Raw genomic sequence first — 22,048 nt, forward strand, 5'->3', positions numbered from 1 at the left:
ATATCGGTAATTCAGGTTGTGTAATTATCGATGAAATGATATTGTTGACAGATATGGTCTAACGCAAGTACTTCATGTGTCCTTTTTTTGACTGATTAAGTGATCGGTTCTGCCTAACTCAAAGTTGGAGATAATGGTAAATAAAAAGATGCATTATTACACTGCTGAACTGGGCTGGAGCTCACTCTGGCCTTGCGGTAGAAAAGAGAAAGCCTCGCTCCTCTTGACGGGCACCGTTCTACATGAGGCCTCTGCATCTGTGACCACTCTCCTGCTGTTGCTTCTGGAATCCTGTCCTGCCTCCAGTTCTGGAACACCACACATACTGCTGACACCAGGAGACTGCTCCCGTCACCATCCACTGTCACCTCCATAGCTAAGCTACTAGAGAGATGAATATGTGGGACTCTGTGATTGGGGTGGGGGAGGGGGGGTTGTCTTCTACGATCTACCCTCCATAAATTTGTAGGCTGTCTTTGCCACCTTCCAACTTTTTATACTCATAGATGTCTTGAGGAAAGGTTGGGCAAGCTAGGTGTTTTCTCTTTGACATGAAAGGAGGATGAGAAGTGACTTGATAGAGGTATCTAAGATTATAAACAGTGTTTTGGGTACATGGAAAGCTCTGCCGGGGAAGTGATAGAGGCAGATACAATAGGGGTATTTAAGAAGCTCTTAGATCAAAGTTCTAAGTTCTAAGTAAATTTATTATCAAAGTACATATATGTCAGTTTCCTAAGGTTGTTATAGCTGGGGGGTGGTAATGGAGACAAGCTCCCACCACCTACTAAATACTCCCAATGGCATGCACCTCAAATAGCCTCTGACAATCAAGTCCATCTCCTGGCCTTCACGTGTAGCTTAGCTACTAAGCCTGGTGGAACTGTTTCTACTGACAGGAGAAGGGATATCTTAACACCAGTCACTTCAGGCAGATGAGACTTGTCAGCCATGGTTGGCAGCTCATCTAGAAGGACAACTCTGATCTCAAACCTCTGCTGCCTTGCAGCTATACCAGCTCAGGAGAAGACTTCTGGAATAAACCCCGAAGGAAAAATCCGGAGCTGGAGTCCGTAAGGCAAACCTACATAGAGTTCAATGTAGACTGGCAACTCCTTTGACACTGCTGATGCCAAACTGTATCAGTCTCTGTCGTTCCTTTGGGATTCATCAGATGCATGGAGAGGGGGAGCTTGCTACATGGACAGTAGCTTGCTCTCCATATTGTACTGTCCTGGCTTGTGTATCTAGACAGCTCAGATGCAATATCCATGGTGGACTGACCAACAGAGACCTCAGACTCAGACATATATGTCACCATATACAACCCTGAGATTAATTTTCTTGCAGTCTTAATAAATCCATAATAGAACAATAACCATAATAGAATCAATGCATTATACCACATCTGGGTGTTCAACCAGTGTGCAAAGAACAACAAACTGCAAATGCAAAAAGAAAAAATAATAATAATAATAAATAAAGTAATAAATATTGAGAACATGAGATGATGCATTCTTGAAAATGAGTCCATAGGATGTGGGAGCATTTCAATGATGTGGCAAGTGAAGTTGAATTAAGTTATTCCCTTTGGTTCAAGAACCTGATGGTTGAGGGATAATAACCAATCTTCCGTCCTTGGACTCACTTTACACTGCACACTGTTGGAGCAGTGCTGCCAGGATAATCAAGGACACAACCCACCCAGTCAATACACTTTTCGTCCCTCTTCCCTCCGGGAGAAGGCTCAAGAGCTTGAAGACTTGTACGGCCAGATTTGGGAACAGCTTCTTTCCAACTGTGATAAGACTGTTGAACGGATCCTGACCCGGATCTGGGCTGTACCCTCCAAATATCCGGACCTGCCTCTCAGTTTTTTGCACTACCTTACTTTCCCTTTTCTATTTTCCATTTATGATTTATAATTTAAATTTTTAATATTTACTATCAATTTGAACTCCAGGGAGCACAAAGAGCAGAATCTAATATCACTGATGATTGTACACTCTAGTATCAATTGTTTGGTGACAATAAAGTATAAAGTATTACTGTTCCTTAACCTGGTGGTGAGAGTCCTGAAGCCTCTATACCTTCTTCCTGACAGCAGCAGCAAGAAGAGAGCATGACTTGGGTGATGAGCATCCCTGATAATGGATGTTGCTTTCCTGTGACAACACTTCATATAGATGTGCTCAATGGTGGGAAGGGTTTTACCCATGACAGACTGAGTTGCATCCATACTTTTTGTAGGATTTTGCATTAAAGGTCATTGGTGTTTACATACCAGGCTGCAAAACAGCCAGTCAATATATCCTCCACTACACATCTATAGAAGTTTGTCAAAGTTTTAGATATCAGGCCAAATCTTTGCAAACTCCTAAGGAAGTAGAGGTGCTGATTTGCTTTCTTCATAATTGCACCTACTGGGCCCAGGACAGATCCTACAAAATAATACCACCAAAGAATTTGAAGTTGCTGACACTCCCCACCTCTGATCCTCCAATGATGACAGGATCTTGGACCTCTGGTTTCCTTCTCCTGAAGTTAACGATCCACTCCTTCATCTTGCTGATGTTGAGTGAGAGGTTGTTGTTGGTGGCACCACTCAGTCAGAATTTCAGTCTCCTCCTATATGCTAATTCATCACCTTTGATTTGGCATTGGAGCTGTGCTTATCCACACAGTCAATTGTAAAGCAAATAGAGCAGGGAGCCAAGCACTGTCACAATGGGGGGGCTTTGGGAACAGACCCAAATGCAAGACACAGACACTGAAGTACAAGAAACAGGACTTAACTAGAGTAGGGATGAGACAGGATACAGACAAGGAGCAGGGACAAGAATGCAGACTTGGGCTAGGACATGGACAAGACAGGGAACCTGGAAAAGGAACTATGCTCTAGGAGCCTGGGCTTGGGCTCTGAGCCAGAGACTGGACAAGGACCCAGGACCTGGGTCTTGCCTTGGGCTCAGACCCCAGAACTAGGCAAGGACCTGACATGGCTTCAGGACAGGGCATGGCTGGGAGCTTGGACCTTGAGCTTGGAGACAGGCTGGGGGCTTGGACCTTGAGCTTGGAGACAGGCTGGGGGCTTGGACCTTGAGCTTGGAGACAGGCTGGGGGCTTGGACCTTGAGCTTGGAGACAGGCTGGGGGCTTGGACCTTGAGCTTGGAGACAGGCTGGGGGCTTGGACCTTGAGCTTGGAGACAGGCTGATAACTCAGAGGCTGGAGCTCAGAGACAGACTGGGAACTGAACATCAACATAGAGCCAGGACTTATCCTTCAAAAAGCCAGGACTCATCATTAACACAACACCAACATGAGACAGGACAGTACATAGACATAGAGCTGGGACTTATACTTAGACAAGCCAGGACTCAACTGCTTCCCCACACCAAGGTGGGACAGGACTATCCATTGGGTAATGGCAGAACAGCCTAACCTACCCCACAGAGGCAAGGGCAAGACAAGACAGGTCCCCCCCACAGGGGAACAGCAGAACAGCCTGACTTACCCCACAGAGGCAAGGACAAGACAAGACAAACACCAAAGAATGACAGACAGTTCCATCTCTGCATTAGGTTTACTCCAAGTCACAGTTCAGCCAGCAACCTCAGCTGGCTACAGAAACAGCCTGATCCTTACCTAGCTCAGAGTGGCTGGCAGCCACTCAGCTGGCCCAGGAAATAGCCAAATCCATACAGCAAAGACAGCTCAACTACTGACAGCAAGGCTTCATGAGGGGATGGTTCCCCAACACAGCCTAAAGATGACAAGTGCCCACTCTAGCCTTCCACTGGCAGGTTACTCCTAGGGGATCTTGACAAGACAAACCAGCAGCTCACACTCAACCTCAAGGCTACTTATATTCCAAGCCTCAAGATGGGAATCAGGTGCCTATGATTAACTCAATCAAAACGAGGGACAGCTGGAAGACCCGGAGTCCTGAGTCCACAGACCGGACTGTGAACCGGAATGCATACTGCACGGACTGGACCATGACAAGCACACAACCTTGTGGTACACCTGTGTTGATGGAGATCGTGGAGGAGATGTTGTTGCCAATCTGAAAGTGAGGAAGTCGAGGATTCAGTTGCACAAGGAGATATTGAGGACAAGGTTTGAAGCTTATTGAGTAGTTTTGAGGGGCTGATGGTATTACATGCTGAGCTGTAGTTGATCAAGAGCATCTTGGTGTATGAATCTTTGCTGTCCAGATGTTCCAGAGTTGAGTGATGGCATCTGCTGTGGGTCTGTTGCATCAGTAGGCAAATTGGAGTAGATCGAAGTCGCTTCTCAGGCAGGAGTTGATATGTTTCATCACCAACCTCTCAAAACACAGTGGATGTAAGTGCTACTGAGTGATAGTCATTTGACGCAGGTCACCACATTCTTCTCAGGCACCAGTATGATTGAAGCCGCTTGAAGCAGGTGGGTACCTCAGACTGCTGAAGTGAGAGGTTAAAGATCTCAGTGAATACTCCATCCAGTTGATCTGCACATGCTTTTCATACTTGACCAAGTACCCTGTCTGAGCCAAGTGTTTCTCATGGGTTCACCCTCCTGAAGGCGGCTTGCACATCAGCCTCAGAGACTGAAATCATAGCATCATCGGGGGCTGTGGGAGTTCATGATGGCTCCTCCATGATTTAATGGTCAAAGCAACCATTAAGCTCATGTGGAAGTGAAGCCCTGTTGCTGCTTATGTCGCTTGATTTAACTTTATAAGAGGTGACATTATTTGCATCCTTCTACAACTGCCGAGCATCCCTTGTTGATTCAGGTTTTGTCCAGAATTGCCACATCGCCCGTGATATGGCTGTTATAACTCTCTTAGTCTCCAGAATTGAATGCCACAGATCTAGCTCTCAGCAGATTGTGGATCTCATAGTTAATACAGGGTTCCTAGTTGAGGAAGACTGAATGATTTTGTGGAGACACACTTGTCTACAACTGTTTTAATAAAGTTCGTGAGGGCTATGTAGGACAGAAGGGCTAGACTGTTTTTATAAAAGGTTAAAAGTTTAGCACAGCACTGTGGGCTGAAGGTCCTGTACTAAGCTGTAATGTTCTGTGGTCCATGTTTTATGTTCTATGTGTTCTTTCCGAAAATTGGGCAGTTAGGCTATAGATACAGAATTTCAGTTAAGTCCCACTACTGGACCTAACTTAGTATTGCAGGGCACCAGCCAACATCCTATCTTGTGATCTCCTGAAACCCACCAAATAGATATTCAACCAATTGGCCAAATCATGAGAAGCTGCAACTTCAAATTCAATAAGTTGCAAATGTTTGACTGCCTGGATGTCTAATGTCTATTGAAGTTGCTGCTATATTTAACCGTTAGCACAAGGTTAGTTAGCATCTACGTAAGTTTCCTGTAATAATGCGATTCCCTTTCCTCAGTTCCTTCATTTCTACCACATCTGTTGCCAAGCCGAGGCTTTCCTTTCCAGGACATCAGAAATGTCCTCCTTCTTCAAAGAATGGGGTTTCCCTTCCTCCACCATTGATGGTGCCCTCACCTGCATCTCCTCCATTTCCTGAAAGTCTGCACTCACACGATCTTTCCACCACTTTAACAGCAAGAGTTCCTCACATCCAACATATCATTCTCCACAATTTCTGCCATCTCCAAACAGATCCTACCACCAAACATATCTTTACCTCACCCCCATCCCAACACCCCGCTTTCCCCCAGGGCTTCTCCCTCCATGATTTCCTATCCATTCATCTCTCCCCACCGAACTCCCACCTGGCACTTATCCCTAGAAATGGCTGAAGTGCTACATCTGCCTCTTCACCTCCTCCCACACTTCCATTCCAGGCCCCAATACAGTTCTTCTGGTGAGACAACACTTCACCTGTGAATCTGTCCATTGTGTCTGATGCTCTCGACACGCCCTCCTCTACATTGGTGAGACCCACTGTATTTTGGGGGACCACTTCATCAAGCACTCCAATCCATCTGCCAGAAGTAGAACTTCCCAGTGGCCAAATATCTTAATTCTGTTTCCCATTCCTGTTCCGACATGTTGATCCATGGCCTCCTCTAGAACCACAAAGAGACCACCCTCATGGTGGAGGAGCAATACCTTATATTCCATCTGGATAGCCTCCAAGCTGATGGAATGAATATTGTTTTCTCCTTCCACTAATCCATTCTTCTTCTTTCTTCTTCTATTCTGGCTCCTTACTTCTTCTCAGCTGTCTGCCAGTTCCCTTTGGTGCCCATCTTCATTCCCTTTCTCCTGTAGTCCACAGTCCTCTCCTATCAGGTTCCTTCTTCTCCAGTCCTTGACCTTTCCCACCCTCCTGGCTTCACCTATCACCTTTCAACTGGCCTCCTTCCCCTCCCCCCACTTTTTTATTCTGTCATCTTTCCACTTCCTTTCCAGTCCTAAAGAAAGGTCTTGGCCCAAAACATCAACTGTTTGGTCATTTTCATAGATGCTGCCTGATCTGCTGAGTTCCTCCAGCATTGTGTTTGTGTTACTTTGGATTTCCAGCATCTGCAGAATTTCTTGGATCTATGTAGTGTTGGCTGGAATGTTAACAATATTGTTTATATAAAAATATTTGCCAGAGCATTTCAGTAAACTTGATGAAATGTTTATTGTGGGCTGTAACCTGACCTGCAAACAACATCTCATAGTCCAGGAAGGGAGCAAACCAGAGTAGTCCATTGATTATTTTTTTATGGGATCCATTTTTGCATCTTAGCCAGTCTGAATATGAATGCATGTATTGAAAAAAGAACATGCAGCAAATATTTTTGTGTTAAACACATATTCAGTAACTTACACAAGATGAATAATTATCACCAATTTTTAATGAAGTTTGAAATGTGTCAGACAAAGCTATCATAATCTCTTTTGCAATGTCTGTGTGCTTGAAATACGACTCAAGAATTTGTTTAGAAGGTAAAGATTTAGATTGAAAATGTGTCTCAGCTTACTTACTCAGTTCAAATGACAACTTGGACGTTATTTTTCAATTTATATTCTTCTATGGTATACCTAAATCAAAGGGCAAAATTTAAAATCTGTGTAAAGTTCTCCCAGTTGTGGCAGCAGCTGCTGAGAGACCATCCACTGTTCCGCAGATGTGTCTGAAGCTGGTGAGCTGCGCTCAAACCTGCCGATTACAGGGTTGATGTGCGTTGTGGGATTACTGCAGGGAAGGGCAAAATGACAAGATGAAAAGGTCAGAGACAGCAAACTAAAAGGACAGAAATGGATTTTCATGTAGCTGACTGAAGTCAAGGAAACAGAGGGAGACCGTGGCAGTAGAAAATAAAAGATTGTTAAAGTTAAATACCAATATAATGCACTCAGGTAGGAAAATAGGAAATAGCTATTGGGACAGAACTTTACACCAATTCCAGATCACTAGCTATATAGTGCTGGATATTTGGGTCCAGCTACAGAGCTCCTCTGGGAGATTTTATTCTCGACCACAGAGGTGCCAGGCAATCCAGTGCAGGTCCACTACAAGCCTGCATGGCTGGCTGCACTCACAGAATAGCCAGGGCAATTGTGAGGCCCCTGGCCCAGCGTTACTGGCTGTCATTACAAACATGTCGTTAGCAAACATTCAAAATCACACAGAACATTTAAAAAGCAATGGAAGTAATGGTAAAAAGTCAAATTTTAATGGAAGCATAAATGTGAAAAAGCACACGTGTGCTTAAAGTTAATTAAACAATCGAAGCAACCAATATACCTTATTTAGCTTTCGTCTGGTAGTCACTGTTTCTGGAGACACAGGAGACTGCAGGTGCTGGAATCTATAGCAAGAAACAACGCGCTGGAGGACCTCGGTGGGCCGAGCAGCGTCTGTGGGAGGAAAGAAGTTGCTGAAGTTTTGGGCGAAGTGTTGACGGTTCCTTTCTTGCAACGGATGCTGCTCAACCCACTGTGTTCCTTCAGCGGATTGGCTGTTGCTTGGGTCAACATTTCTATTGGTCTACTGCACTCACACGAGATTCAGGGCGTAGATCTGCCCTTGGAAGTGTGCTGGTGCTGATGCTGTGTTGGCGGGAAGTCCACACGCTGCCTACCAGAGCACCACAGGTGTCCCTGCACCAGGCCTCTGTACTGCTGCACCCTGCACCCTGTAATAGGACAACTTACCTGCCAGCTGTGGAAAATCATCGGCAGTGGGGGGCATGGAGGGGAGCTTTTAATAGAGCTGACAGGCGTGAGACAGTGACAGGGAAAGATTGTACTAGAATGCTGTCCTGTCAATTATTATTTTCATAATAAGAGGACTGAAAACACAAGAGCTAGATACATAAAGAGTATTATGTCAAAAGAGATAACTTCTGAAATTACAGATATTGTAACTCACAGGTGGCAGCTTGCAATAGTTTGCACCACTGGTTATAATATTGGATGTTTATTTGCCTATGAAACCACAGAGAACTTTTCCTTTGGAAGGGATGAAAATATCAGATAGAGTAGTTTATCCATATCAGTGATATGGATAACCTACTCAATATGAAATTTTCTATTGTCATAATCTTATGGTCAAATGGTTTCCCTTTCTGGGATTTCTGAGGTCGAGATTCAGAGACAATACTTTAATCTTAAATTGAGGGAGAGAATCTTGCTGGGCTTATTCCCATTCTTTGATCAGTGATAGAAAGAGGCATAAACTCTGGAATTTTTAAAATTTGATTTTAGGGACCTGGATGTCATTAGCAAGGACACATTAATGGCATAGTTATAGCTGCTCTTGCCAATGTGATGGTTCTGTAGAAGTTCTTTTAACCCTATTGGGTAGGGAGTTACAGGAAATTAACCCAATGATGAAGGAATAACCATAGTCCAAGATGATATGCAATTTAGAGAGGAACCTGCAGGTGGCAGTGTCCCCATGTGTCTCCTACACAGTACAGGAGCTAATTTATTGCCATAGGTTAAGGATTGCTTAAAGGTCAGGAAGTAGAAACGGGAATAAATTGGTCACCTTTGGGTTGTAAGTACTAGGATAGTAAAGAGATCAGATTCTGAAGCCCCAGGTCCTCATCTTCATGATGACGAGGATACAGGGAGGCTTCAGAGGGATATGGATAGGCCAAGTGCATGGCCAAGGACAGATGGAACGTAGAGTGTAAAAGTGAACTGATAGAGGCAGTTTTCATTAATGTTGTGAAATGGAAGTTGGTTGTCCTTGTACTGTATATGAATCACTCAAAGTTAATACGCAGGTTCAGCAAACATCAGGAAGCAAACTATCTTTATTGTAAGAGAATTACGAACAAACTGAGTGAATTCTTACTCTAGTCATGCCGGAATCAACCCTGCAATATAATTTACAGGACTTGTCTCCTGACTTTAGGAATGAAGAAATTATAATTGAGGGAGTGCAGTAAGGGTATACTGAAGTATGTAAAATTCTTATTGAACTTGACAGGTTGGAAGTTTCCCCCTGACTGGCGATTCTTGAATCAAGGTTCATGGCTTCAATCAGCGGCCACTGGATATAAAATTGAGCAGGAATGTCCTTACTCTGAGTACAATGAATATTTGAAAATCTGTACGCAGAAGGACAGTGGAGGTTCAGCTACTGATCAATAGAATTTTAGATATTAAGAGAATCAGAAGGCAATGAGTTAGTACTGGACAATGGTGTTGGATTGAATAATTAAACACGCTCAAGGGACCAAATAGTCGCCTCCTGCTGTTATGTCCGTCTTGTCACTGTTGACCATTAGCTTTATTGTGCATTTAATATTAAGGTGATATTTGAGGTCTATGGAGTGTCCAGGGATGGGGCAGCACCTCTGGTGAAGGGGATTGTCATGCCCATTCACCTTTGGTCCCCACCGGACACTCAGCTCTCACCTGTGGCTCCAAGAAGCTGCTTGCATATGACAGCAACCACATCCTGGTACCCTGCTTTAACAAACGGTTAAACCGGGTGAGGGTAGCTGACGGCCTCATATCCCAGTGAGATAGGGACATGCTTGTCCCAGCATGCAAAGTAAGCTCTGGTGGATGAGGTCTACAGAGAGACCCAATGCTTCATGGAAGGGAAGGGCATGATAAGGCATAGAGGACATCATGGTCATCCACTGCAACCAAGGGATTGTGACACTTGTTCGTACCACTTGACCTGCAATTTAGAGAGTGGAATTATCCCAGTGCAATCCACTTTTAAAACTGTCCAGTCATTGTCAGACATGATGGATAACCACCAATATTTGAGTAGTATTGTAAATATATTGTTAGATTAAGAATTCTTTGTTGTTTATATAATTCATTATAGGTTATATATAAAAGTACATGAATGGCATACATCATGATGCCACCAGGTCATATGTGCACGCGTCACTAAAGTAAAAACAAAGAAAGCAAAACATATCCCAGCCCCTGTGTTTTTCTTTTGATTAGTTTCTGGAGTTCAAAACATAACAGGCTTGGGAGGTGTTGCAAGAATAGCCTAGTGTATTTTACAGAATCACTTATTGTCAGGAGAAGGGAGAGGAGATACTTGAATATAAAACATTCAAAGAGGAAATATTGGAGAAGGCGAAAAGTAAAAGAGTTTGAGAAAGGAGCAGAGTGAAGAGTTAGCATGAATATTGGACCATTGGACAGAATGGTCTCCTGTAATATAATTCATTAATTTCGTTAACCTGATTTGATTGATTAATTTCAGCGCAAAACAGGAAAGAATAAAACCAGATATAAGATTTGCAAACCATGAAGAATGCAGTAAATTGCAACATTTTCATTTAAACGTATTTCATAATGAGCCTTCAGGTTGTTTTGCTGCGTTTAAAATGACAAATGCAGCAACAGAGTCATGATTATGTTGGCAAAATGATTCTCAAAGCAGCCAATCACCTGCAGCTTACAGCAGGGTTTTAATCATCTCTCCCTCCCCTCGAGAAATGAATGTGTGGGGTGTTGAACAAAATTCTCCTTATCACAGACAACACACAGTATTCATTGCAAAGAGAGCTTGAGTACATTAATGTTCAATTACCAAAAGTGACGATGCCTTACACGTTTCGACACTCCTTATATATTCTGCTACCATGACTTCTTCCAGCCACATACACATTGAGCATCTAATTATTTTCTACATTATGAGGAAGTTAATTAAATGCAAGGACAAAATATTATTTCTATTGTGGTCTCACTCAAATCTTTTCATTAATTTATTCTTGCAATGTTGGTGTGAGTGCTTCTGCCAAGTGACATGTTTAGTGCCAATTCCAAATTATCTATGAACTACTGCAGTCCTCATGGGGAAGGTACTAATACACAGTTGTTGTGTACCAGGGCTTAGAGCAGGTGACAATGAAGGAACAGTGACCTGTACTTGGTGGCCGCTTTATTAGGTTACTCCTCTCCCTAATAAAGTGGTACTGAGTGTATGTTCATATTTTTCCACTGCTACAACCCATCCACTTCAAGGTTTGGCATGTGGTTCATTCAGAGATGCTCTTCTGCATGCCACTGTTGTAACACGTGGTTATTTCAGTTACTCTCACCTACCAGTCAGCATGAACCAGTCTGGCCATTCTCCTCTGATCTCTCTCATTAACAAGGCATTTTCACCCACAGAACTGCTGCTCGCTGGATGTTATTTTGTATTCGCACCATTCTCTGTAAACTCTAGAGACTCCTGTGCATGAAAATACAAGGTGATCAGCAGTTTCTGAGATACTTAAACCACCCCATTGGGCACCAACAATCAATTCATGGTCAAAGTCACTTAAGATCACAAACCTTCCCCATTCTGATGTTTGGTCTGAACAATAACTGCACATTATAACAATGCTTTTATGCACTGAGTGGTGCAAATGATTGGCTGATTAGATATTTGCACTAACAAGCAGGTGTATAGGTGTACCTAATAAAGTGGCTACTGAATGTATTTCCAACAGGAGACGGACGGTGTGCGACCTGCAGGTGAGTCTGCAGGCCGTGATGTTCTCATGTGTCCGCTGTCCTTGTCCATGTAAGTGGTTAGCTTGTGAGATTGTGACTCATGCACATATCTGGAATGCATCTTGCAGATGGTGAATGATCTACTCATGGTGTTCCACTGGTGGAGGCAGTGAATGTTTTAAATTTTTTTACAACCCAGTTTCTCTGACACTAATCCATATTCTGCAAAATAAGTTCCCTACTAAATCACTAGTTCAAGTCAAGTAATTTCAAACCACGCTTCTGGTTTCTGGTGTCAATATTTCCATTTGTTTACAGAGTAAGCAGCACCAAAGTTGAAAATACCAGCTTACTTGTTGTTCATTCAACGTGGGATGATGGAATTAAAAACTTCTATTTTCAGTGTGAGTGCTGTGTGATATAACACACTTTGAGACCACTTTATTAGTTACCTGTGGTACCTAAGAAGGAGGCCAATGAGTGTCTGTTTGCGGTCTTCTATTGCTGTAGACCATGTACTTCAAGGTTCAATATGTTGTGTGTTCAGAGATGGTCTTCTGCACGGCACTTTCTTGTCAGCTTGAACCAGTCTGGCCGTTGTCCTCTGACCTCTCTCATTAACAAGGTATTTTCACCCACAGAACTGCCGCTCATTTGTTGTTTTTGTTTTTTTTTTGCACCATTCTCTGTAAACTCTAGAGACTGTTTGTCTGATAATCCCAGGAGATCAGCAGTTTCTGAGATCGTCAAACCACCCTGTCTGGCACCAGCAAACATTCCATGGTCAAAGTCACTTAGATCACATTTCTTCCCCATTCTGATGATTGGGCTGAACAAAATTTGAACCTCTTGACCATGCCTGCATGCTTTTATGCATTGAGTTGCTGCCACATGATTGGCTGATTAGATATCGGCATTAATGCACAAGCTTACCTAATAAAGTGGCCATTGAGTGTATAATGTACTTCTGATGCTAGCTGATGTATGACTGTTTTGTAGTGACTCATGACAGAAGAAGCTGACAAATGAGGCTTGACAGTACATCATTAATTGATGGGAGCTAAGCCTCTTCCATCTCTTGCTGTATTTACTCTGACCTGTCTTCCTCTTCCTCCTCTCACCCTGGGTCTGCCCTGCTCCTTTAATTCTCTCCATAACTGATGATGAGTGTTGGGTAATTTCTTCCCATTTGGTTTCGGGCTACTGCTGATTTGCTTCCAGAACTGCCCAGCCACAATAATGAAGGTGCCTACGACTTCCCAAGGTTAAGTTTGTAGCATCTAGGATCCTCTGTTGATTGATCAGGGACACCGCAATGGCTGTTACTGTTGAAACCGCAATATTTTGAGTACAAACAAAGCATCTGGCAGATCTTCCAAAATACTTAAGTTGACAAAAGTCTTCCTGAAATCCTCATTTGGCAATTGTTAGGCTGTCCCAAAATTAATGTTCCTGGGTGTAGCTCTCTAAGATGCCATCCCATCCATTTCAGGCAGGCAACTTCACTGCTTATCATCAGCTTCAGACTGCATGTCATTTAACACACCTTCCTCCTTGTACCTCGATATCCACAAGTTTATTTTGAACAGGTTGGGCTAGAAATAAATCAGTCCACAAAAAGAAAATGTAGTGTGCAAAATCATTCTTGACATATGCAGGAGAAGGTGTGTGTGTGTGTGTGTGTGTGTGTGTGTGTGTGTGTGTGTGTGTGTGTGTGTGTGTGTGTGTGTGTGTGTGTGTGTGTGTGTGTGTGTGTGTGTGTGGATAATGTGTGCTTATATTCAAACCTCCATTTCATTTCTTCCGTGAAAAGGTTTAAGAGTGCCTTTCCAGTCCCCTTCTCTCAGCTTGACTATATGCTTATCATTTCAGGTGGCCAACTCTCTGGGCCAGGCTGTGATTAGGGGAGGAGGAAGAGCATATTTCATTGCAACTGATTCTCATATGCATCAGCTTATACCTGACACTTCGTGCTGAGCAAAGGTTTGCTTAATGCTTACTTTTCATGGGTGGCATGGCAGCATAGTGGTTAGCGTGATGCTATTGCAGCTCGGTGTGTTTCTGAGCTTGGAGTTCAATTCATACGCCATCTGTAAGGAGTTTCTACATTCACCCATGAACCCCGTGGGTTTTTTTCCGACTGCTCCAATTTCCTCCCATGATCGAAAGATGTACTGGTTAAGTTACAATTTACAATGACCAATTAACCTATTAACCAGTAGGTTAATTGGTCATTGTAAATTGTTCTGTGATTAGGCGGGTGGTGCGGCTCATTGGGATGGAAGGGCCTGTTCTGTGCTGTGTCTGTAAGTAAAGAAATAAAGACAGGCTCTACATATGGGAAATCACCAAGGTGTAAATGAACAGCAATTAGGCACAGGAAAGTGTAGTTCTCGTTGCACCTTCCGGAGAGTGAGGTCACAACAAACTTGTGACCCAATGTGCACTGCTTCTGACAGCTTGAATTTTAAAATTTGTTTTACAAGATGCGGGCAGCATTTATTCGCCACCCTTAATTGCCTGTTGAACTGTTATCTGCTATCTCAGAGGGCAGTAACATATCACCCACATTGTTGTGGTCTTGATTCACGAATAGGCCATACATGTAATATTTTGGCCACAATCACAGCCACTTGCTTTATGAAGCCAGATTAATCTAATTAGTTCAATTTAAATACCCAGCTGCCCAAATGAGATTCAAATTTATTTCTCTGGATCAATAATCCAAGCTTCTCGATGCTAAGCTACTTAGCCATTATTTTACTGTACTTTATAGACAAAGGCTAATGAAAAGGCACATAGAGATACTAGGGGATTGTCCTGACTACCCAAAAGCCCATCTGAGACATTTTAATAGCATGGAGGACTCATTCTAAACCAGGGGTTCCCAACCTTTTTTATGCCATGGATCAATACCATTAAAGCTAAAGGTCTGTGGACCCCTGGTTGGGAACCTCTTCTCTTAACTTTTTGGTTTTGTGTATTTTTCTGATGAAATATCATTGACCTGAAAATTTGAAATGGTTTTTCTCTCTACGGATGTTGCTTGACTTGCTGAGTGTTTCCAACATTCTCTATTTTTATTCCAGATTTCTGCTATCTGCAGAATATTGCCTTTCATTTGGCGTATTTCATTGTGTCTGGAAGTTTCGCAAAATTCTCCCTGAGCACCGGCATGAAGCTTTCAGATGTAAAATAAAAATGTTGAAGTTAAAATCAAGAGATTTTAGATCAAACTTTTCAAAAGTTACCAGGACATTTTGCAACAACATTAAGAATGAAATTAACTGTAGATGCCGGAAATCTGAAACCTAAAACAGTACTGCCTGAAACTCTGAGTAGGACTGGCAGTATCTGTGGAGAGAGAAACAGGGTTAATGGTTCTGGTTTTGAATCATCATCTTGAATCTGAAGAATGAACTGTTTCACTTTCCACAGATGCAGACCGTTTTTACACTTTTTTAAAAACTTTTGATCCTTTTATTTGAGGCCATGAATGTAGTATCCACTCTAATTAGCATGCCATTTATAACCCAGTGAGAAGAAAAATTCCTTCAACATTTCCATGTATGAAAAGGTCTTTCTCTACACGCTCCTGCTCTCCTGGAGAGTGGAGAACAAATTACCGGGACAAGTTCGGAAGATTAAAGGGAGGGGATACGTTAGAGATCACAGTGCAGACTGTGTGTTTTGTGGAGAGTGGTGAATGATTACTAAGGTTGTGGGGAAATCTCCTCAGAGAACCTTCCCTGCTGTCCGCTATGATTGTGGTAGTGTTAGAAGCAAGCCCTTTGTCTAACACTGGAGATAGCCTTAAACTTTTGATTAAGATCTATTTGTGCGTTTGGAACATGCACTGATTATTAGCTGTGTATCATAAAATCTAACACTTTAATGTATTATGCAAGTTAACACAAACATCAACTGTGTCTTGTGCAGAGTTATCTATCACTGCAAATGCCCAGAGGCCCCATGTAATATATGCACACAATGTACTGTCATTGAATCTTAAGTTCCATTTCATTGTGCATAAAAGCTAGCACTGCACAATAAAATATCCATGACAATGTCTTCTGAGAATGAGAATGGCATTTAAAAATCCATTGAATAAATTATTAAACCCAAATTATGTTACAGCAGTCAAATTCCTCCCACTTTATAACATTTAGAAATCAGACTTTTAAATACTTGGAGCAATGGTGGTCGCGGATAATGTCAGGTAGAAGGTAATGGAGGATTAGTCTATTTAATGGCTTGTATGATGCTGTGGCCTGGCAGTGCAGTGGGTTTGAATCATGTCTTGTTACCTCTGGGGCCTGGCTATGGTGTTAACACTCCCTATTCGGGTAAGTATCTGTTCTTCACTGATTACAGAAAAGTCATTTCGCTTACTGTAATGTTCTGAGATCAGGCCCTAATTCACAATTCACCATCTGGATCACTGCAGGGATAGGACGGCCAAAACACAGTTTCAGGGGCGATTAACTTGGTTTCAACTTTCTGGGCTCGAATGCATGATATCATTATGGAATATGAATGTGTTTAATTTTCCAGTACTAACTTCCATTACCTAACTGATTAATAGAAAGGTCATCAAACAGTGTTTGCTATATTTACATGAGGCATTACACATTAGGTTCAAGCTGTGAGAACATTACTGATTACATTTATCACATGAGGTTTATCCTGAGATGGATGTTTTTATAATTCTGGATCTGGGACAATGCACTTGTTCCATATTTAAGTGGAAAACACATTGTTAACTCCAGATTTGTTTCCAACAAACAATGTTCCTTAAGAGAGTGTAAAGGTAACCTTGGAGCTCTCTCTATGGCAGCTCCTGAAAACCGCATGTGACCTTTCAATGAAAGACAAGCTGTCAAAGGCTTATGTGCACTTCCCCACAAGGGTGAAACAATCTGGATGCTCTCGTACAACCCATGGCCAGATGATAAGAAACATTCTCAGTTCAAATGTAAGGCATGCCACTGGGTGAGATTTAGTGACCAAAATTAGGAGAATGGATCACAATGGAGGTTGGGCCAGAGAGAGCTGAGGATTAATGGTATCATGGTCTGAGAATTCATTCCACGTCCAGAACTGCAGCAAAGAACCTGGAGATACAAGAAAATGCTGATTCTGGAATGTGGAGCAAAAACAAATAGCTGGGGGAACTCAGGCTCACTGAACAGAGAATCTGCCTTAATGTTCCAGCGAAGTGGTGCACTGTTGCGGTCTTAGTATGGATACAGAGGAGCAGATACAAACTCTCCAATGCCATGATCTAAATGTTTCTCACATTCTAACAGGGACTGCATTACAAAATCAATCTCACTAGGTTATCTTTTGGCAATGTCCAGTAAAATACAATGGAAATTAACATTGTTTTTAGCGGTATATTTGCATCAAGGAAGTGTTATTAAAGAGCATTCCATTTCTAAAAGTTAATCCCTGCTGAATAAGAAATCCGTTTGTAAATATTCTATTTTTGCCACAGATTTAAAATGCCAGTTCCACAGGGAGGGCTGTATCAGTGCACCGAGCTCGAGGAACTGTAGGAGCTAGCAAGGTTGGAGCATTGGTGGGATGTCGAGAAAGTGGTAGATCATACTGCCTTTTGAGCCTAGGGCTGGCTGATCTAGACCTTCACTCCTTTTCTGTATTCCTGTGCAACCATGGCTAACAAAGAGCCAGAAATCTCAGATTTGAATTTTTCAAAAACCTTAATAGTTTTTGGAGAGAAGTCCACAGTTTCATCACCCTCTGTGTGAAGTGAAAAGGGATTAACCTAATTAAATAGTAAAGGAGAGTTTAGTACATTAAGGTCTTAGCCATGTGTGTATCTGGATTTTTGACAGCCCAGATCTGCCCCATACCATGAATGCAGCATAGTACCCTGAGTAAAGAGATAAATAAAGATGAAAGCATAACGCAAATCTTTTTTTTTGTATTTTAAAATTTTGCAATCAAAAACACAATATGACAGAAGGCATCTATATACAACAGCAGTTAATTTTTGGTATGATACAGCATTTAATACAACTGTTGACAATCTGCAAACTCTTGCTTTGTCAAACAAAAGCAGACTTGTTCACACCGGAAGGCAGCTAAGGCACAATTTCTGTGTTTCTTTTTCTCTCTGCTAATAGAAGGGCAATTGGGTGCAAAACAGTTAGTGCAATTATTTGCTGAATATAATTCTACATACAGGAAATTGTACTGGTTTCAGAACTTTGATTAAAAGGTCAAATTAAAGATTCTTTTAAACTCATAAAATATTTTATTACTTTAAATAAATAACAAAATATTTACATCTTTCAATGTGCTGCATATTGGAATTTGTCCTTCTATCGTTGTATATACAGGTTCAGTTTATAAAATAATTTTTTACAGATTTTTAATGCATATTTGGATCTTTAATAAAATAGCCATCATCTTTTAAATCCACTTGGTCATCTTTCTTTTAAAATGAGGGTGTGATCACTAATTTATTAGAAGAGCCAGCACTGACTATCTGACATCCACACATTTGTTGACATTTAATAAGAGTATCTTTAATGCGGTCTTTGGACAGGAATTGACCTAACCGTGACTAACAAAACTCATTGAATAAAATATGTGACAATTTACAAACATGGCGCAGTGAACAGCACCTGAATATTTGCTCTGTTATCAGAGACATCTATACAGCATCTTGCAGTTTATGTGGCAAGATTATCTTCAATTTTGATGAGTTCTCACGATCGGGAACAGTTTGCATAGATCATACATTCAGCTCAGGTGAAACAAGCTCTGAAGATAGTTCTGGTATCTATAGTAATCGGTAAAATAAACTCCTGTACACATGTGAGGTAGCACCCATGACAGCGCCCCCTCATTACAGAAGGGAGAAGGCATTGAGCTAAAGATTTGATGGTAATAAATCATGGACATTAACAACGCACAGACTCGATAATGAACGGCAGGAGGACTACTTCATAAATTCCCTCCCCTGCCTCCTGTTAAGAAGATTTTGTTCACTCAGTTGTGAAATGTACTCGTCAACTTTATGCTTTTAACTTGTACGTTTGGATAAATTGAACAAATTGGAAAAGCATACCTGCTGTATACATTTCAAAGGCTGAAGATAGAGCCTTGGGAAATACAGTCATTTATTTGCATTCATAATGAATTTTGCAGAACACATGAAGTTCACTACTATTCAACCCTTTACAGTCTGAGAAATCTCACTTTGTAAGTATTTCCATTCTTAGAGAGACAGGGCAGCATGCAAAACATTGCAAGAAATTGCCTGCTCATCTTTATATATTAGTTATGTTTTCAGCTTCTCTGCCATCAAATTATTAATTATTCCTTCTCCATGTCTAACATTTTCACGTGGATTTTCTTTTTCCCTTGCCAGCTTGAGTTGCTACTACAGATCCAAATAGATCGATAGTACTGTATAAACTCAATCCCTCTCAAGCAGAGTCAGTTATCATTTACCAGCTGGGCTAGGATACATTGATTAGTACAAGAAAATGAGAGGAAGCTAGTTGTCTTTAAAACCCACGTCCTCAGAATTTCAGGCTCCAGAAATCCCATAAAATGTGAAAGAAATGAGATTGCAATGGGATCAGTGAGGAAGTCAATCCTGATCACTAGCTTCTACCCTCTCCACTAGAATTAAAACCACCCTTCTGTCTAAACATTTGAGCAAGTCCTGTTCAGATTCAGATTCCTAATTGCATTCATGGCAAGGTTACCAGTTCAGTTGATTTCTAGTACTGTACCTCAGGTGCTGTAATAGAATAGTACAGAAAGACTGCTCCTCAGCCCATAATGAACCACTAACTTCAGGAATCTAATGATTACATTGGCAAGGATGGAAACCTGGAATAATTAGGTGAGAAGTTTGGCTTTGGTGTTAAACCCATCAAAATGTCAGGTCCCTTGCTTGTGCACAGCTGCTTTTCAGGGAGTGTGAGGGGGAGCACAGCTAGTAGCTGGTATTCTCACATCAGTGCTGATAACGAAAGTTGAATTTCTACCTCTAAAATGTACTTGCAATAAGAAGCAAGGTGGTAAACGGATTTAAATTGGCACCCTGCGAAAAAACACCAATTCAGAACCGTCTGCTTTCTTGCACTGACCTGCTGTGCGGTTGCAACCTTTTTCAATTCTTCACGTTAACTTTGTTGTAAGGCTGCTGTTAATGTGGTAGTGTGAGATTCAAAACAAGTCTAAACCCTTTGCCATCCCTACACATTAACAACAGCTGATGTCTTAAGGAACTGGATCTCCATGGTTAAATCTCAGTTCTTTATGTGCTGCTTGTATTGTGTATGCAACAAATTTTGAGTGGAAAGTGCTGAAAAATTGAAAAAAAACTGGTTTGGGAGAAGTGAAGCTTATAGAAAATCCTGACTCTCAACCTATTTAATGTTTAAGTTTAATTATTTTGCTCATACTTAATTAACAAAAAATTTGACAGTAAGCCAAGTAAAAGTAGGAATGGGGTTTATTTCATAGGTTTCCAGTAAGCTTATTTGTTCTACTAAAATGGAGAAAGAAAGATATGGTGTGAACTTGCCTATCTCTGGAACAGTCACGCAGAGAGTAATGTAGTTTGCTGAATTTAAATATTTATTAAAGTATTCTAAAGACTGGGATTTTCAGAATACTTAGAAAATCCAGCCGAGGATTTCAAAGAACCTCAATTTTGCGAACTTAGTTTGGATGAAATTAAAAAAATATAATTTTAAGCCCTAATGGTAATATAAAAATGACAGTTCAGCAAAACACTCATTTACTGAGTACAGAGTTGAGTTCTAGGTTAATTCTGGCTCAGCAGCTGCCGCTGACCTTGCACTTTACAGTTGCGATATGCTCCTCCGAAGGAAAGTGGGGCACTGTGCACAGCCCACTGCCTCTGCAGTTCAGGACAGACTTCACACCTTTACCCTAAAGCTTTGCATTAGGAAAAGAAAACAGATTTCCGGTGCCGAGCTCAATTAGCTGATTCAGTGGAAGTAGAGTGTCAGCGTTTTGTTCTGCAAAATTTGTTACAAACATGTAAACTTAAAAACAACAACTTTATAAGGAATGCACGATGTAAATAATTTTAAGAATTGTTAGTATGTTGCTGGCATGACGGTCCCAAAAACCCTCAACATTAGTGAATTCAGTGAATTATTTTTTGGGGTTGCTAACATAGGAGAGTTTTAAGCATTGATTTCTGAATCTGGTTCCTAGTCCTGGCTGTAGTATAATGTTCAGATTATCTATAACACACTTGGAATAGTCAGTACTGAAAGCCCTGTTTCAGCAGAGAGTGTTATAGCCCAGTTAGCTCTCACTTTTACAGTAGGTGCAACAATTATAAATAGTCCTGTTGACTGAAGCATTAAGACCGCTACGGCTTTTTAGGTCAGGTACAGATAAAGAAAGTGGGAAGTCAGGGCACAGGCCTTTGTCAATAAAGGCAGCTCATTAGTAGGATATAGATATCAAGCTGCAAAAGCAGCATCTACTCATTAGTCACTGACTAAAATGTTTAAATAAATAGAGTGCGAAAATTTCCTTCTATTTCTTTCGTACATAATACAATCACTTCTTTCATAGTGCCAGCGCAGCTAACACAGACTCCTTCTCTGAACATCGCGGTCTTCAGCTTTAAATGCACTGCTCTAGCTTTGCCACGGTTTTATGAAGACATCCTGGAACTGTTGCTAAGAACTAAGGGAGAGACCCAACTGCAGAAAATGATCCCACTATCAGGCAAGTCGTGTTTTTGCGATGACTTGGGGCTGCATTGGGTGCTACCTCAGACGGCCATTGGCTTTGACGGGCCCCAGTTCGGATTTGGGGTCCGGACTGTGGGAGCTCCAGGTTGTTTGACTGCAGGTCTGCATCACCGGGCAAGAGGTGGGACCAATGGTGCAAATGTCCACGGCTGACCACAGGCTGTTCACCATGGGATCCACCCAGTTCTCCAGCTGAGAGCCTGTGAGAGCTGCATTGCGCTTCGCCTGTTCCACTTGGCCAGGAGTAATGTGAACATTCAGGGCGTTATTCAGGCCCTGAAAGCTCTGTTCCATGTAGGCATTCCTCGGCGGCCCATTGTGTAGCTTAAGAGCTTCCTCTGCAAAATAAGA

The 22,048-nt window shown here is 41.8% G+C and overlaps 1 protein-coding gene across 1 annotated transcript in view; it reads right to left on the minus strand.

Annotated features, from left to right (window-relative positions):
• Positions 1 to 17,867: 17,867 nt before the first annotated feature.
• The window catches only part of xylt1 (xylosyltransferase I), a 284,213-nt gene continuing 280,032 nt past the window's right edge, over positions 17,868 to 22,048 (minus strand). Inside the window, exon 11 of the mRNA XM_072268810.1 lies at positions 17,868 to 22,035. Within this exon, the coding sequence (XP_072124911.1) occupies positions 21,713 to 22,035 (323 nt within the window). The 3' untranslated portion in view covers positions 17,868 to 21,712. The remainder of the gene's footprint in view (positions 22,036 to 22,048) is intronic.

This window comes from Mobula birostris, chromosome 9, assembly GCF_030028105.1.
Source record: "Mobula birostris isolate sMobBir1 chromosome 9, sMobBir1.hap1, whole genome shotgun sequence".
Classification (NCBI taxonomy): domain Eukaryota; kingdom Metazoa; phylum Chordata; class Chondrichthyes; order Myliobatiformes; family Myliobatidae; genus Mobula; species Mobula birostris.